Raw genomic sequence first — 17,887 nt, forward strand, 5'->3', positions numbered from 1 at the left:
CCTTCTGTGACACATATATCTCAACATATGATGCCATGGCGACTGAGCTTATGTGTTTTAATGTTTACGCTTTTTCCCCAACAGGCTGTATACAAAGCCGACATGGATGAGGTCGTGGGCGTAGGATGGGTCCCCATCGGTTCGATTGATGTGCTGAAGGCCAAGAATGCTGGAAGAATTCTCAGCGAACATCTCTACAGGCTGAAACTAGACAAACAGAAGTTTACAACTGACATGTCTTCTATGCCCATGGTCTTAGCCAAAGCAAATGCTGAAATCATCAACAAGGTAAAGAGTATCACATTCCCTCCTTTACAATTTTGGTGATTTGTTCAGTTTTTTTCTGGTGTTAACAATTTATTCTTTTTCTCTTTCTGGTGTTTACCATTTGTGTTGTTTTTTTTTTTTTTCTGATCCTAATGATTTGATTTGATTTTCTTTGATGTTAACCATTTTTTTTCTTTATCTGGTAACATTTTCTATTTTTTAATTTTTCTGGTGTTAACAATTTATTTTTATTTTTTCTGGTGTTTGCCATTTGTGTTTTTAAAAAAAAAAATTCTGATCCTAACGATTTTATTTTCTTTTTCTGATATTAAAAATGTATTTAAAATTTTTTGGTGTTAACATTTTATATTTTTTCCTTTTTCTGGTGTTAACAATTAGTTTTTTGTTTTTTTTCTGGTGTTTACCTTTTGTTTTATTTTCTTCTGGTGTTAACAATTTGTGATTTTCTTTTCCTGTTTCTCACCACAGAAAAACTACATTGCTGCTTGGGAGGCTGACAAGGTTAAGAACCATGTAATCCCTGATTTACCTGAGATTTTGCTCTCCAGAGCTAATGCTTACAACATCAGCAAGGTACGTTTGGTCTGTTTTTATCAGAAAATATCAGCGTTATAGGCATCACAATTTCCATTTTATAACTCAACTGTTTTCATTTGTCTTCCAGAAAATATACAGGGAAGATGTTGAGAAGATCTTCAGAAAGGGCTACGACATGAAGGCCGATGCTGTCTCTGTTGTTGCTGCCAAACGTGGAAGAGAAATCATCAGTGATGTATGTAACTATAAACTATAAATTCTCTCTGATATTGAATTATTTGTGCAGGATTCTGTTAATTATCACCTCACTCTTTCTCTCAACACAGTACAAGTACAAGGCGGGATACCGGAAGCAGGTGGGCCATCACATCGGAGCCCTCAGCATCCATGACGACCCTCTGATCATGCTGGCTCTGAACTCAGCCAAGATTGCCAGTGATAACCTGTACAAGAAGGACTTCAACAAGTCCAAGACCAAGTTCCACCTGCCGGTCGACATGCTGAATATTGAACTGGCCAAGAGGTGCCAGAAACAAGTCAACGATTTCAACTACAGAACTCACCTGCACCAGTGGACGTGTCTGCCAGACTCCACCGACGTGGTCCAGGCCAGGAAGGCCTACGATCTGCAGAGCGATGTGAGTAATGTCTCAGAATGTGTTTACTGAAGACTGCAAGAAAACTCAATGTGACTCCCCGTTTCTTTCCTCCCCGACTTGTAGGCTGTTTACAAGGCCGACATGGAATGGATCAGGGGAACTGGTTGGGTGCCAATAGGTTCAGTTGATGTGGAGAAAGCCAAGAAAGCAGGAGAGATCTTGAGTGAATTTAAGTACCGTCAGCATCCCTGGACCTTCAAATTTACTGCCAAGACAAGTGACATGCCATACGCCCTGGCTCAGGCCAATGCCCAAACCATGGACAAGGTAGAGATCTTATTAAATGTTATTTTGTTTTTTTTTATTTGCATTTTTAATTGTTCAAGCCCAGATATTAATTTTTCTTCAGAAATGTTTGTACAAATTCCTGTGAGATGGTTCATCGTAAACATATGAAGTTGTAACCAATAATTGGACATTGTGTGTAAATGCAGCTCAATAAATATGACCCCAATCTGCCTTATGGGGGCGCTATAATTAAAAGTCAACATTTTGAACTTTGAAAAGTCCTAACTCTTACGTCGTAACTCCTAATTAAAGTCCACCTGACTAGACTTTCTGCGATTTTGATTTTTTTCTAAAACACATTTTTGACATCTGCTTCTAAACCATAACTCCGATTTATACCAAATATTCTGTGGATCATTATTGGACTAAGATTATCGAAAATTACCAAAAACTTGTTGATAGTTCATTGCATTTTGAAGATATTGACCAATGAACTTTCAAGGGCGTGGCTAAACACATCAATAACTCAACAACTGTTGAGCCAGTCATCCTGAAACGTGCAGGATATGACCACATTTTTGACAGCTTCTTCTAAACCATAACTCCGATTTATACCAAATATTCTGTGGATCATTATTGGACTAAGATTATGAAAATTTACCAAAAGCTTGTTGATAGTTCATTGCGTTTTGAAGATATTAACCAATGAACTTTCAAAGGGTGTAGCTCAGCACATCAATAGAACTAACTCAACAACCGTTGGGCCAATCATCACGAAACTTGCAGGATATGACCACATTTTTGACTGCTTCTTCTAAACCATAATAACCGTAATTTTTATCAAATATTCTGCGGACCATTATTGGACTACCATTATCAAAAGTTAACAAAATCTTGTTGACGTTTCATTGCTTTTTGAAGATACTGACCAATGAACTTTCAAAGGGCGTGGCTCAGCACATCAATAACTCCACAACAGTTGGGCAAATCATCACGAAACTTGCAGGATATGTCCACAAAAGTATCTGAAAAATACCCTGAAAGTTTCATTCAAATTGACCACGAGGGGGGGCTACCAGTGCAACAGATTGAAATGAATCAGCGTCTGTCCGATTGTCATAAAACTGGGTAGTTATCTTTAATGCAAGTGTCAAAGGTTTAGACCCAGTCTGTGTTAGCTTGAACCCCGGAAATTGTCGCTTGTGGCAACATTTAGTTTTGTTTTCTTATGAAGGGGGGGTATTCTGAAAGTATAATATCAAATCTTTGTATGACTTTAACTAAACTGTGTTAACATGCCTTTTACAGAAAGCATATACTTCTGCCTGGGAGAAGGATAAGACCATCCTTCATGTCATGGCGGACACCCCGGAGATCGTCCTGGCCAAGCAGAATAAAATCAACACCAGTCTGGTAATGCACTGCCACGTCACGTAGTTCTATAACCAATTAGTACATGTTTATCTCTTAATCAGTTAATTGTGGTAAAGTTTGAAGAATGAATGATATTGTCGTGAAATTGTTGACCTTTTAATCACATCTAGTGTAAAGAGAATAGTCTGGTATTTTGTATTATGGTGTATATATCAGACAACCTAACAGCCTAATTCTTGTTTCCCCAGAAACAATATCGTGAAGGCTACGTGGACGCCATAAACAAAGGCTACTACCTTCCCAAAGATGCAATTTCTGTTTTAGCAGCCAAGGCCTCCCGAGACATCGTCAGTGATGTAAGTCTGTACCACAAGATGAATTCTTCTTGTTATTTCACTGCAATGATTAAGAAACTAATCAAAATATTTCCATCCCGAATTTTCAGTACAAGTACAAGGCAGGTTTCCGCAAGCAATGTGGCCATCACATCGGTGCGCTCAGTGTCAAGGACGACCCGCTGATCATGTTGGCCGCTAACGCAGCCAGGATCTCCAGCGACAACATCTACAAGAAGGACTTCGAAAAGACCAAGACCAAGTACAACCTGCCAGGGGACATGCTGTCGATTGAGCTCGCCAAGAGATGCCAGCAGCAAGTGAACGACTTCAACTACAGAACTCATCTGCACAACTGGACCTGCCTCCCGGACTCCACCGACGTGGTCCAGGCCAGAAAGGTCTACGACCTGCGAAGCGATGTGAGTACATGGGAAGTTTAGGTTTGGCTTGTGGAGAGCTGATGAAGTCAGGATTGTTGTTATGTCTTACCATACTTGTACTGTAACACCAAAAGCCATCATTATCATAATGGAAATTGCCTTAAGTTTCTATGTTTTCGTGACCATGCAAACACATTTTTAGGGTTGTTGGCGTCTGTTGGTTTCTTAGATATTCAGATCTCTCCCAACATTTTGAACCTAGATCTGCATCCTGCAAATTTAATAAAAATCCCTTTGAGACATCCACCAGTCAGACAAATTAATAAACTTTATTTATATAGCACCTTTCATGCAAAGAATGCAGCATAAAGTGCTTTACACTTCAGCAGCAAAAACAAAAACGCAAGTTTAAAAACCATACACATACACAAGGAGGAAGGGAGAAAATTTGTGTTTCTATTATGCAAAAATGAGAGAAAATTATAAAAGATTAAAGGTGTTAAATTCCAAATTCAGAGCATATCTATGATTGAGGGATTGCCTCTACATGGCTCTCAATATGGTGGCAGCTAGCAACTAGCCATGCAAACAATGGCAACAGAGCTGACAGAGCTAAGGAGCCTTACACATGCCGTGTCTAAAAACGCGTGGAAAACGCCTCCGTGCCGCTTTTTTTTCTTTCCAAGGTGCTTGGGAGGTTGCTTGGGGTTAAAACTGATTTTTGTCTTTCAGGCAGTGTACAAAGCTGACATGGAGTGGCTGAGAGGATGTGGCTGGTCACCACACGAATCCGTGGACGTCGTCAAAGCTAGAAACGCCCAGGCTATTTTCAACGAGAGGCGCTACCGCCAGCCCCCGAGCACGGTGAAGTTCACCAGTATTGCCGACCTCCCGGAAATAGTCCTGTCCAAGCAGAACGCCGACAACATCAGTGATGTGAGTAATGACATATTTAAGACTCAATACATATTTTGTACAACTATCTGTATAAATGAGAACGTTTGTTTTCTTTCTGACAGAGGAAATATCGGGAAGTCTGGGATAAAGACAAGCTCAGCATTCACCTGCCAAAGGACATCCCCGCCTGTGTGCTGTCCAAGGCCAATGCTATCAACATCAGCAATGTAAGTTTGCATTATTACAAGTTCTGCCTATATTTAAAGTATATAAATATCTCATTTGTTGCATTCTTTTTGATCATATTTTCTTGCTGTGTGCAGAAACTGTACACAAAGGCGTGGGATGACCAGAAGGCCAAAGGCTACCATATCAAGGAGGACGCTATCTCTGTGCTGAAGGCTAGAGCTTCCAGAGATATCGTTAGCGACGTAAGATAAAGGATTTTAAATACAACAGATTCATAAATTTAATACTTTCTCGGCTTCATCATTCAATCCTTCATCTCTTCTCTTTTAGTACAAGTACCTTGCATCGTACCGTAAGCAGGTGGGTCACCACATCGGTGCTCGCTGCGTCCAGGACGACCCTCTGATCATGCTGGCTCTGAATTCAGCCAAGATCGCCAGTGACGCCCTGTACAAGAAGGACTTCAACAAGTCCAAGACCAAGTTCAACCTGCCGGTCGACATGCTGAATATTGAACTGGCCAAGAGGTGCCAGATACAAGTCAACGATTTCAACTACAGAACTCACCTGCACCAGTGGACGTGTCTGCCAGACTCCACCGACGTGGTCCAGGCCAGGAAGGCCTACGATCTGCAGAGCGATGTAGGTTTAAGTCAGGATTATAACAGTGATCAAATATTTATTGGATCTTTTGATATGTATACTCCTATTTTAGCCCTTTAACTCTCACCTGTTTTGTTTTCCTTAGGCTGTGTACAAAGCTGATATGGAGTGGTTACGTGGATGTGGATGGATGCCACATGAGTGTGTGGATGTTATGAAGGTGAAGCATGCACAGAAGGTCCTGGCTGAGGTAAGTCTGACTACAATTTGACTTTATAGTTACTCGTGAAATCACAGACATTTATATATATTTGTAAACATTTATATATATCTTTAGAGTGCACGTGTATCTTTTAGTAAATTATTGTTCTTACATATCTTCCTTGCCGTTTTCCAGAGAGGCTACCGCGTCAAGTTGGATGAACAGAAATTCAAAGTTCCAACTGACAGAGTTGACTTGGTCTGTGCCAAGAATGCTGCTGATGTCCTCAACGAGGTGAGGACGACTCTCTGCTATACAGATGCTTATTTTGAGTCCACTGGTTCCCAAACTGCGGGTCCCGACCCTCACTAGGGGTGTGAGATGTGAGGCCTTCATGATTTTAATGGGTGTAAGGCTGCATTCATGGCAGTCCTCCCATTTATTTGAATGTGGGTATAATGTGTTTAATCTGCAGCGGTGGCGACTGCAGGGGTGCCGGAAAAGACGCAGCAAGCCTGCGGCAAAAAGTTGAATTTGAGAAACGCAACCAAACGTCACGTTGCGGTGACCAATCACATAAACAGCGATCCAGAGTTGCACAACCCAGTCATGAGGGAACAAAAGATGTTAATTGTTGTGCAGTCGCTTGGTGTTAACGGGCCGTTACGTGACATGCCCACACCGCCGCACAACCCTGCGCTGTATCGCTGCAACGCCTCATTTGGTGTGAATGCAGCCTAAGACAACTTTTATTTTAAAAAATACATAAAAATATGCAGCTGCCGTTCATCTTATTTCATTACATTTCATTCATTTCTGTGAAGGAAACTAAATACATTTTTTAAAGTTTGTATTATTGGATAAAAGCAGAGTAAGGGCACGGTGAAGACCTGATCACAAGTTATATTCACAGAGCCTTTCCTCTCTGCTGAACAGCCTCGTCCTGCATTAGAAAAGTACGCGGTTAAAACAACCAAAGAGCTGATAGAACAATGGCCAAGGGTCAGGGAGAAAGAAAAGAAGCATATCAAGTATGAATGATTGTTAAAAATTTTAAACATAATAGAGAGAATTGTATTAAAAGTTCCTAAAAATAACAAGAAAACAGGAAATAATCTGCTCAAAATGCATCCAAATTGCTTGTTTTTACACAAACTTCCTGCAGTTATTGCGTTGTTGTTCTGTTCTGTTATTGTAATGCATTAAATATAATATAAAATATCCATAAAATATGTCTCTTAGTCAGGGGTCGTCAGTTTACTCAATGATAGAAAAGGAGTTCCCTTAAGGAAAAAAGGTTGGGAATCACTGAACAGATTTGAGTTTTGTTCTGGTAACTGAATTTTGATTTGTCGCTTTACTCAGGCTAAATATCGTGCGACCTGGCACAAGGACAAGATCAAGTACACGGTGACAGACACTCCAGTTCTGGCCACAGCCAGAGAGGTAGCCAAGAACATCCACCCGGTAAGATGATTCAACAATTCAAGAATTGTATCCTTTATTATTATCAGCACTACATCATCATAAACCTATAATAACCATTTCCGTGTGTTGCAGAAACTATACACCAAAGATTGGGATAAGGTCAAAGCTACGGGCTACTTCATGCCTGGAGACGCCGTACCGATCAAGCAGTGCATCCAAAACAGTAAAGTGCAGAGTCAAGTGAGTAGTGGGACATCTGTTCCTTTCATAATAAGAACATTTATTGGAGTTCTTAATTTATGATTTCTGTCCGTCCTGTAGCATAAGTACCTTGAGAGTTACCGTAAGCAGGTGGGCCACCACATCGGAGCCCTCAGCGTCCATGACGACCCTCTGATCATGCTGGCTCTGCACTCAGCCAAGATCGCCAGTGACGCCCTGTACAAGAAGGACTTCAACCAGTCCAAGACCAAGTTCAACCTGCCGGTGGATATGCTGCAGTTTGAACTGGCCAAGAAGTGCCAGAGACAAGTGAACGATGACCTTTACAGAACCCGCCTGCACCAGTGGACCTGTATGCCAGACTCCAGCGACGTCATCCAGGCCCGCAAAGCCTACGAGCTTCAGAGTGATGTGAGTGCTAATCACACTAACCTAGGACTTATTTTTCATATTCATTAGGGCGGTGTATAGCTCCGCCGCCATTACTGCGGTGGCAAGTCGTAGTGACTCTACTGTTTGCTAACAGTAATAGCTTTCAGCGGATTGTGTCAGTGATTGCTCGTTGTAACTTACATAAATGTTTGCCGTAGAAAATGAACACAGATGAGTGCGTATTTAAAATGGATTACAGTCAAATTGAAGGATTTTACGAGGACACAGGTGCCGTCACTATGAGCAACCACGACGCATTCGACCGAGAGTCAGTTAACACGGTTAGCAGACACTTTGTACGTGTTCTGTTTGTGATGCCGACCAACGTTATATTTTACAGTTAGTTGATTGCGTTCATTTGGACAGTGTCTTTAGCCCACTAACATTAGCTAATGCTAGCTCCTTGTTTCACTCTCGGTGCCTTTGAATGGGGTTGTGTTGTGACGTGTTTGTTGACATTGTCAGAAATTGCGGAGGCCATGGAAGTTAATTTTTCGGTGTATAATAAGTGAATATATTGTAATTTTAGTCGTATATTGTTTTTCTTCGTAATTTTAGGTCTGTGAAAAATGTTGATATTCCCAACGGCCTCGTCTTTTTCCTCTGTCATTATGTCTTTGCATTTCCTGCATTATGTTACCCACTTGTTAAATTGTTAGCCTCTGGGGCTTTTAGACTGCGGTGACCAGACGTCCCGGTTTGTCCGGGACTGTCCCGGTTTTCAAGCTGGATGTCCCGAGTCCCGACAAATATCTGTAAACACTCAAATGTCCCGGTTTTCATCAGCCACTAACAAATTGTCTCGGTTTTCACCACAATTAAAATAACAATATTATACTTGCATAGACGTTTATTACCATGTTCCACTACTGAGATAAGTATATAGAGAGCCAGCCCAGCGCACCGCTGCAGTGTAGTGATGTTGAGCGCTGTCAAGCAACAATTACGCATATGCACGTGCACGAACGTGCGGTACATTTAAAGGTCCTGGTTTGGGGGTTTGAAAATATGGTCACCTTATGCTATAAGCAATGCGATATAATGCAATTTTTAAAATCGAATTTTAAGAAAACTGTCGTATAAAGAACACACCACCATATACATAAAATCTGAGTAAACTAATTCCTGTAACATCCAGTATCAGTATGGACTGAGTTAGTTTTTGGTATGTCAACTGTTAATTAAACTATTAATTTTTGAGAATCGTTACAGTATTACGAAACATAAGATCGCGATACTCAATATTTTCGATATTTTCTTCCACCCCTAATATTCATACAATAAATTGACAGACAGAAACGTCTATCTTAACTTCCTTATATGTGTCTTTCTTTCTGTCTTCAGAATATTTATAAGGCTGATATGGAATGGCTCCGTGGCTGCGGCTGGGTGGCCAATGAGTCTGTTGACCACGTCAAGGTCAGGAAGGCCCAGCATAATCTCAACGAGGTACCGTATACATACATTCAGTCTCTCGTTTTCTTTCAGCACATTTTTTGCCCATCACTTTCATCGTGTCTCACCTCAATGCTGTAATCTCATCACATTGCAGAGGCTCTACAAGAAAGGCGCCAAAGAACTCTTCGGAAAATTCACCCTGATCGTGGACCGCCCCGAGCTCATCTTGGCGAGGATGGCTGCCGCCAACCTCAGTGATGTATGTGAAATTTAACACTTCTAAATTTTAAGAAGCATGGTGATAAACAATCGCATATAAATTCTGTTATTTTGCTTCCTTCTATAGCTGAAGTACAAAGAGACCTTCAATGCAGAGAAGGGTATTTATATTGGTTCAGAAGACACTCCTCAACTGGCCCACAGCAGGGAGGTGTCCAAGAACATCAGTGAGGTAAAATATTTCATTTATTAATGATATTTGATGTTTCTATATCACATCATATATCAGCATTGTCTTAAACATCGTGTCTGTGTGATTTCAGAAACTCTACAAACAACAATGGGACACGTCTAAGGCTACAGGCTACAAGCTGGACCATGAATACATCCCACTTCTCAGCGGCAAGAAGGGCAGAGAGATCGCTAGTGATGTGAGTGTCCTACACTTCGTTATGGTGGTCATCGCTGATAATAAGTTTTCTTCTCACAGAATGTAAACAAAAGTTGAGACGTGTTATTCTGGATCCTACTAGGTCAAGTACCATGATACCCATGAGAAGACCAAGGGTCACTACATGGCCGCGACCCTGGTGGACTTCCCTGAGGTGATGCGCTGTGGACACCAGGAGAAGAACAAGGGACTGGTAAGATGTCCTTTTATTCCACACCATAAACTAAATCTTCTTCATGTAACATTTTTAATCACTTTTATGAACAGATTAGGATTCATATTTGTTTTAATCCACATAAGATTCACTTTAGGTGAATTTATTGATTGAAATGTCAATAACTCTCCCATGGTATGCGTGTCTTCACAGAGGGTCTATCACCATGACTACAATCAAAACAAGACCAAGACCCACCTCCCACCTGACATCATCGCCAACAAGGTTGCTAAGCGATGCCAGGACATGCTGAGCGACGTCCTCTACCGTACCTACCTGCACCAGTGGACCTGCCACCCTGAGCAGGAGGACCTCATCCGGGCCCGCAAGACCAATGAGATTCTCAGTGATGTAAGTCCTTCTTCAGGGCACATCTGCTGCTGCTTGTACCTGATTTTACATCAACTTTATATACATATATATATATATATACAAAATGTGGTTAATTGGAATTTGATAAAAGCTCTCTTTAAGAGGAGATACCCCAGGCAAAGCATTGTTTTTCATGAACTGTTGAATTATTGCACAAATTATTTACAGAAAGTAATTATTTATGACAATTACTCATTTAATTGCTGGAATAATCGGTAGATTACTCAATTACTAAAATAATGAATTGCTGCAGCCCTACTCTCCATTATTGAACATGCCATTTTGTGCTTTGTGCCATTCAACAGGTGTTCTACAAGGATGACCTGAACTGGATGAAGGGTATGGGCTGCTTCGTCTGGGACACACCGGAGATCGTTCGCGCCAAGAAGTCCTACGAGCTGCAGAGCGAGGTGAGTAACAACACGGGAAACCTTCAGGAATGTTATTTATGATTGAATTTATGATAATTGATCCATGTACTATCTTCCCTTGTAGCTTCAATACAGACACGATGCCAAGAAAGATTTCAACCAATACTCCATTGTGACGGACACCCCGGCTTATGTGACTGCTGTCCTGGGTCACACCTGGGCCAGTGATGTGAGTGAACTGGACTTTTTTAAAAACATATATATCTAATAGATAGTGTTTAAGTTCAATTGAGAGCATTAATTAAACACTTGTCGTTGACAGCTCAACTATAGGGAGGCTTATCATAAGGAGAAGCACCTGTACACCACCGTCCTGGATACCTACGACTACGCCAAGTGCCACAACTTCAAGCACTACTTCAGCAAAGTAAGTGAAGATCTCCCTTTCAGTCGATTATCAGCTTTGTAAATGTTCACAAACGTGCAAACATTTTGCTTTTCTGTCAACAGAAAGAATACAGTTCTGCCTGGGACAAAATCAAAGCCAAGAGCTACCAGATCCCACCCGACTCACACGCCCTGCAACACGCCAAACAGCAGAAGATTATCCTCAGCGGCGTGAGTTTAACTTTTCATTCCATGTTATGACTGTGCTTGGATTCTGACCTTTCGCCTTTAAGAGACAATCCTGTTTCCCGCTTTTTAGGTGAAGTACAAGGAGGATTACGAGAAGTTCAAATCCCTCTACAGTCTGCCCAAGTCTCTGGAGGAAGATCCCAACACCGCTCGCTGTGTCAGAGTTGGAAAGCTGGTCCTGGATGTAAGTTCACTTTGTTGTTCATCTCCCATATTTAATTTAATGAAGACGAATACAGGAGAGTACAGGTTGTCTGTTGTCCATCTTCATAGCGTCTGTACAAGGAGAACTATGAGAAGACCAAGGCCAAGAACCACATCCCACCAGACATGCTGGAGATCATGTCCGCCCGCAACACCCAGTCCACCGTCAGCGGGATCCACTACCGCAAGTTTCTGCACCAGTGGATATGTCTCCCCGACATGCAGGTGTACACCCAGGCACGCAAGGTCAACGAGCAGCTCAGCGACGTGAGTAACTACTTTCATCTTCATATCCAGTAGCTAAAGATTGGCCAAAGGAGCAGCCATATTCTTGCACATTATTTATACCTGCTTATTTAATTTTTCATTGAAAATTCAAGGAAGCCAACACTGAGGGGCGAATTCACAAAAGAATTGTGCAGCTTTTGCAGCCGCTAAACTGCCATAAAAAAGAATAAATCTGTAAAAGAATAAGTATAAAGAAATGTGGAAAAATAAAGTTGAATAAATAAAAAAATAAATAACTAAATAAAAAAATGTGGAAATACAAAGAGAAATAAATAAAAGAATAAATACCTGTGGAAGACAAATAATAAAATATAAAACAATAAATCTAAAATTTATTTGTTCATTTATTTCTGTATATATTTATTTTTTGCATTTGAATTACTCCATCAGTATTTCTTCTACTATTTATTTTTATATAATGTAATTTATTTATTTTTATCCCTTTACTTTTGCTTATTCTTTTCCCCTATTGCTTTTGCTATTCTTTGAAGGGCTGAGCTGTCGATCAACTGGCTTTGGCAGACCTTAATAATACTGCATATTATTATACTGTAATGCATTAAGTTGGCGGTTAAGTACATAATTAAATACATACAATTTAATAATGAATAAATACATTAATTTTTTTTTAGAATAAATACAAAATAAATGCATAAATAAATACATTTAAAAGTTAATAATTATTAAAAAAAATTAAATAGAAGGGTAGATACGTAGATATGGGGAATTAATGCTAATGTGAATAAATAAAGGAGTAAATGAAAACAGAAATATCAATTTATGTCAAATTTTATCAATTAATTAATGCTTACATTTATTTTTAATATTATTTTTGTTTATTTATTGAGTCCTTTATGTATTTATATTTATTTATTCAGTTTTGATTTTGGCAGATATCTTTTACATTTATTTATTTTCTCTTCCGTCACAAAAAAGGGTAAATTGAACTCAGCTGCAGAACTTTTCTGGGCGTGTTTGTCTTTATATCTTTTGTGAATCGGACATTGAGACGGGGCAGATAGCGGTGCTATCAGCGGCCGCAATCCATTCTTTGTGAATTCTCCCCTCAGTGTTGTGAATAATAAAGAAGACATAAGAACATAAAGTTCAAAAATAGTATGAAGCTTTAATGGGTATGTTTCAGAAGGGTGCATATGTTTTGAATCCATAAACGGGTCACGTTTCAACTAAGTCACTTAACGTGTGTGTTTTGTTGTGTCCTCTTCTCAGATCTTCTACAAGGATGACCTGAACTGGCTGAGGGGTATCGGCTGCTACGCCTGGGACACGCCGGAGATCATCCGCGTCAAACACGCTGGTGATCTCCAGAGCGAGGTTGGTCAGCCCTCGCAATGGATTTTCCCAGTTTCACATCCTCTCCACTTATTTGGGTTCTATAGTTACGTTGCCACGGTTCGAATGTTTCCAACTTTCATCGTCTCGTGTCTTCGTGTTTTTATTCCAGAACAAGTACAGAGCCAAAGGCATCGAGTGTTTCAAGGAGTACTCGGTGGTGACGGACACTCCGGTGTACGAGACGGCCAAGCAGAACTCTCAGAACCTGAGTGATGTGAGTGAAATGTTCATCCCAATGTTGGCTCATTACTGTATTCTGTATTTCATTACGTGACCAAACATCTCATCTTTTTGTTCTCCTCTTTTTTTCCAGCTGCACTATCGCTACGATTACAACGTCAACATCAAGGGAACCAGCAGCGCTCCGGCTGTCACCATTGACACAGAGCGGGCCCGCATGGCTAACTACATCCAGAGTAATGTAAGAAAACGTTCCTTTATATTCAGTATTTAGAAATTAACATCATTACATGTATAATGTAAGAATGTTTTTACAAGTTCTGGATAGAAGGAGCTCCATACAACACACACTCTGGTGTTTCTGCTGTAGTGAGCAGTCATTTGAGATTTAAACCATATTGCCTGGTTAAAAAACGACATAGTTCTCCAGCCATGTATTTTGTATGTACCGTATATGTATCCCCATACAGTACTTTTGAGATATTAAACCTGGCCCTAACAAAACAAAACTAAAACTACTGTAAAAATACATATACAAAACTAAAACTAAACCTTTCTGAAAAACTAAACTAAAACTAGCAAACGCACTCTATGAATATGAACTTAAACTAATCTAAAATTAAATTGAAAATTCAAAACTAAAATAGAATAAAACCCAATTGAAAATTCTAAACTATTATAACTAATATCATTTTATAACTATAATTGCTAAGACACTTCCAGCCAAACGCTCTCCATGATGTTGAGCTTCATATCCTTTAATTTCATTATGACAAAATATGTTCGTCAACGACCTTTTTATCCACGACTAAGACGAGACGACGCCGTCATCATTAAACTCTAACGGTGACGATATCAAACATGCAATGTCGAGACTTAAATGAAGTTTAAAAAATAAAAGATGTAAAGTGTGTTCCAATCCACGTACTTCCAGAAGTACACTTCAATGTAGTGCACTGTGTGCACTCTGTACTCACTTGAGTAGTGCGTAAATTTCAGCGGGGTAGGGTCGTCTCAAATCGAATACTCTGCGGCGCACTGACCGGAAATGACGATCGCAACATTTGACCGTGGCTCGCTACCCGCCAAAATATCTTCTGAAAAAAAATATAAGCAGAGTGGAAATTACCTTTCCAACGCCGTCGCCTACGATGTGTCCTCCTGTTGGCTGAAAATGCACCGGTATGTTTACGTATTGTATTGTTTTATTCTGTTATCTACGTATGTCTGAATAGTTGTCGTGGCTCCGCCCCTTCCGCTACGTAGCCAAGATGGCGACAGTTGAGTGTGGAAAGTGTCCAGCGTTCCACACTCAACGATCTGACCGTTTTGAGTACAACATCCGGGTACTTTGAGTGCACTGCATTTTGCCGTACTTCCCAGTATGAACGCACTTATGCACTCAAAGTAGTAAGTGTAAGTACAGAAGTACGCGGATTGGAACACACTGCTGGAGTCCCCTACTCCCCAAATATGTCCTATAGGCACTAATCAAATCTTTCAATAGGTTGTTTTTCAACTCTCTAACATAGAACTCTTTATGTGATGGCGTTGGTATGCGTCCTGTCTTACCCCGTTGGCTTGTCCTCTCTCAGAACTGGTACCAGGAGGCCAACAAGAGCTCCATGCCCACTGGTTACTCGCTGCCCCACGACACCCCGCTCATCAAGCAGGCGAAGCTGAACAGCGTCGTCACCAGCGATGTGAGTACAGTCGCCGTCTTCAATCAGCCAGTTACTCTTTTAATTCAATTGAACCTGACTGTCAACGTTGTTTTGAATCATTTACTTTTGCTGTTATTCGTGCAGGTGAAGTACAAGGAAGCCTATGAGATGACAAAGGCGAAGGCCTACACTCTTCATCCAGAGGGCGTCAGCTTCGTCAACTCAAGGAAGGCGAACAAGATCACCAACAACGTAAGATAACACACACCGCTGCTACTGTTTTTATTAATATACTTTTTATGCACTAGATAAATCTCATGTGTTGCCGTCTTCCCTTCCCCAGCGTCTGTATCGGGAGGACTACCACAAGACCAAGGACAAGATCCACACAACCTACGACACCCCCGACATCAAACAAGTCAAGATGAACCAGGCTCACCTCAGCGACGTATGGAACCACTTTCACTTTCATTCATGCACCTATTTCTGTTCATGTGGAGTTGAATATTCTGTTCTATTCATCGTTCTCCTTCACATCCTAGTTGTGCTACAGAGAGAAGTACTACAACAGCAGAGGCCAAATGATCCCTTTGGCCATGACGCCCCAGCTGATGCACTGCTTCCACGTCAACGAGATCACCAGCGAGGTATTGGGCGAAAAGAGACACATACAATTTTAAAACTTCAGTTAGAAAATGTTCGTTAAAATCATTTTGTCTTTTTTTTTTTATTTTAGCTGAAATACAAAGAGGATCTGACGTGGCTGAGAGGCTTCGGCTGCTTCCTGTACGACACCCCGGAGATGATCCACGTCCGCAACATCAACAAACAAAGAGTATGTGTTTCCCTTTTATATCATTTTGAGTCATAATGAACTTCCTGCAGTGGCGTCACAATCCTCTGTGTTCCTGTCTTTTATAGGTGACCTATCCGGTGGAGGCTAAGAAGAACCTCGCCAACTTCTCCGTGGTTCTGGACACACCGGAGTATAACCGTGTGACTGAGCTCAAGACCCACATGAGCGGCGTGAGTCATTTTCCCCAAAAACACACTTTATCATATTATGTTAAAGTGGCAATCATTAAGATTTCAGTCCTGGCTGAGTTGACAACATCCTGTTTACTGGTGGTAACAGCACCTGTGTGTCCTTTTCCAACATTTAAACTGCATGCCCAAATAACACAATACAATGCATCCATCCATCTTCAACCGCTTATCCGGGTTCGGGTCGCGGGGGCAACAGCTCCAGCAGGGGACCCCACACTTCCCTTTCCCGGGTCACATTAACCAGCTCTGACTGGGGGATCCCGAGGCGTTCCCAGGCCAGTGTGGAGATATAATCTCTCCACCTAGTCCTGGGTCTTCCCCGTGGCCTCCTCCCAGCTGGTCGTGCCTGGAGCACCTCCCTAGGGAGGCGTCCAGGGGGCATCCGTACTAGATGCCCGAACCACCTCAGCTGGCTCCTTTCGGCGCAAAGAAGCAGCGGCTCTACTCCGAGTCCCTCACGGATGACTGAGCTTCTCAACCTATCTCTAAGGGAGACGCCAGCCACCCTCCTGAGGAAACACATTTCGGCCGCTTGTACCCGCGATCTCGTTCTTTCGGTCATGACCCAACCCTCATGACCATAGGTGAGAGGAGGAACGAAGATTGACCGGTAGATCGAGAGCTTTGCCTTCCGGCTCAGCTCTCTTTTCGTCACAACAGTGCGGTAAAGCGAATGCAATACCGCCCCCCCCGCTGCTCCGATTCTCCGGCCAATCTCACGTTCCATAGTCCCCTCACTCGCCAACAAGACCCCGAGGTACTTGAACTCCTTCACTTGGGGTAAGGACTCATTCCCTACCCGGAGTAGGCAATCCATCGGTTTCCTGCTGAGAACCATGGCCTCAGATTTAGAGGTGTTGATCCCCCAATACAATACAATAAATCTTTATTGACTTCAGCTCACCAAACACAGGAAACAATAACATTAAAAAGACAGACAAGCCGCAAGCTTTGTTGAGTTAAGAATATTGATGGCACTAGTACGGATGAAGGACTTTTTAAGCACATTTTGAGTTGCCAGAAGCGACTCCATAGTGCCTCCTGGAGCTCAACCTGGCTGCAGAGAGGATGGGAGCTATCTGCCGTGATGCTCCTCGCTTTCTTCCTCGTCCTTTCTGTAAAAAGTTGAGTCGAGGGCTTCTGGTGATTACCAACTATTCTGCTTGCCATTGACACAATCACAATGACTGTAATCATTTTATTACAGTCCTACGACAGCCACGGATTCCAGATGTTTTCTTTTTTTGTCAGAGCATTTGATTTATTGATTTCTGTTGGGATGTAATGAGAAATTCAACTAAAAGATTGCCACTTTAATAGTCTCATTATTATACAGCTTGCAGTGTATTTATGTTCAGAAAATAGTTTGTATTTAACCTTTTTCTTTCTCCTCTATTTTCCAGCTGATCTACAAATCCCAGAGCAGGCAGGAGATGGCGAAGGTCTCCAACACGGTGGATTCTGTGGACATCACCAGATCCAAATGGGCCCAGCAGCTGACTAACAAAGCAAGTTCAGAATCACACTTTTACACACACATATTTATCTTCTTCTTTTACTGATAATCTAATCAGTATTTTATCTGTTTCTCTGCAGTTCCAGTACACCAGCTTGGCCAATAAGGAGAGAGCTCACTTCACTCAAGAGATTGAAACTCCAACGATGAGCCATTCTAGAAGAATGAAAGTCATCTGCAGTGATGTGAGTCTT

The 17,887-nt window shown here is 41.4% G+C and overlaps 1 protein-coding gene across 45 annotated transcripts in view; it reads left to right on the top strand.

Annotated features, from left to right (window-relative positions):
• neb (nebulin) overlaps positions 1-17,887 on the top strand; it is a 108,739-nt gene that overhangs the window by 48,520 nt on the left and 42,332 nt on the right. For 44 of the 45 annotated variants that reach the window (XM_037789707.1, XM_037789711.1, XM_037789753.1 and 41 more), the window contains 40 exons: positions 85-288; positions 757-861; positions 953-1,060; positions 1,152-1,463; positions 1,548-1,751; positions 3,021-3,125; positions 3,335-3,442; positions 3,532-3,843; positions 4,537-4,740; positions 4,824-4,928; positions 5,025-5,132; positions 5,221-5,532; positions 5,639-5,743; positions 5,891-5,989; positions 7,061-7,162; positions 7,256-7,363; positions 7,445-7,756; positions 9,122-9,226; positions 9,330-9,434; positions 9,522-9,626; positions 9,718-9,825; positions 9,928-10,038; positions 10,213-10,410; positions 10,737-10,841; positions 10,927-11,031; positions 11,125-11,229; positions 11,313-11,420; positions 11,509-11,622; positions 11,712-11,909; positions 13,161-13,265; positions 13,396-13,500; positions 13,600-13,707; positions 15,062-15,169; positions 15,275-15,382; positions 15,474-15,578; positions 15,673-15,777; positions 15,867-15,965; positions 16,052-16,156; positions 17,581-17,685; positions 17,774-17,878. In XM_037789707.1, the coding sequence (XP_037645635.1) occupies positions 85-288; positions 757-861; positions 953-1,060; positions 1,152-1,463; positions 1,548-1,751; positions 3,021-3,125; positions 3,335-3,442; positions 3,532-3,843; positions 4,537-4,740; positions 4,824-4,928; positions 5,025-5,132; positions 5,221-5,532; positions 5,639-5,743; positions 5,891-5,989; positions 7,061-7,162; positions 7,256-7,363; positions 7,445-7,756; positions 9,122-9,226; positions 9,330-9,434; positions 9,522-9,626; positions 9,718-9,825; positions 9,928-10,038; positions 10,213-10,410; positions 10,737-10,841; positions 10,927-11,031; positions 11,125-11,229; positions 11,313-11,420; positions 11,509-11,622; positions 11,712-11,909; positions 13,161-13,265; positions 13,396-13,500; positions 13,600-13,707; positions 15,062-15,169; positions 15,275-15,382; positions 15,474-15,578; positions 15,673-15,777; positions 15,867-15,965; positions 16,052-16,156; positions 17,581-17,685; positions 17,774-17,878 (5,538 nt within the window). The remainder of the gene's footprint in view (positions 1-84; positions 289-756; positions 862-952; positions 1,061-1,151; positions 1,464-1,547; positions 1,752-3,020; positions 3,126-3,334; positions 3,443-3,531; positions 3,844-4,536; positions 4,741-4,823; positions 4,929-5,024; positions 5,133-5,220; positions 5,533-5,638; positions 5,744-5,890; positions 5,990-7,060; positions 7,163-7,255; positions 7,364-7,444; positions 7,757-9,121; positions 9,227-9,329; positions 9,435-9,521; positions 9,627-9,717; positions 9,826-9,927; positions 10,039-10,212; positions 10,411-10,736; positions 10,842-10,926; positions 11,032-11,124; positions 11,230-11,312; positions 11,421-11,508; positions 11,623-11,711; positions 11,910-13,160; positions 13,266-13,395; positions 13,501-13,599; positions 13,708-15,061; positions 15,170-15,274; positions 15,383-15,473; positions 15,579-15,672; positions 15,778-15,866; positions 15,966-16,051; positions 16,157-17,580; positions 17,686-17,773; positions 17,879-17,887) is intronic. The other variant, XM_037789748.1, reaches the window with a different exon arrangement.

Source organism: Sebastes umbrosus, chromosome 13 (genome assembly GCF_015220745.1).
Source record: "Sebastes umbrosus isolate fSebUmb1 chromosome 13, fSebUmb1.pri, whole genome shotgun sequence".
Classification (NCBI taxonomy): Eukaryota; Metazoa; Chordata; class Actinopteri; order Perciformes; family Sebastidae; genus Sebastes; species Sebastes umbrosus.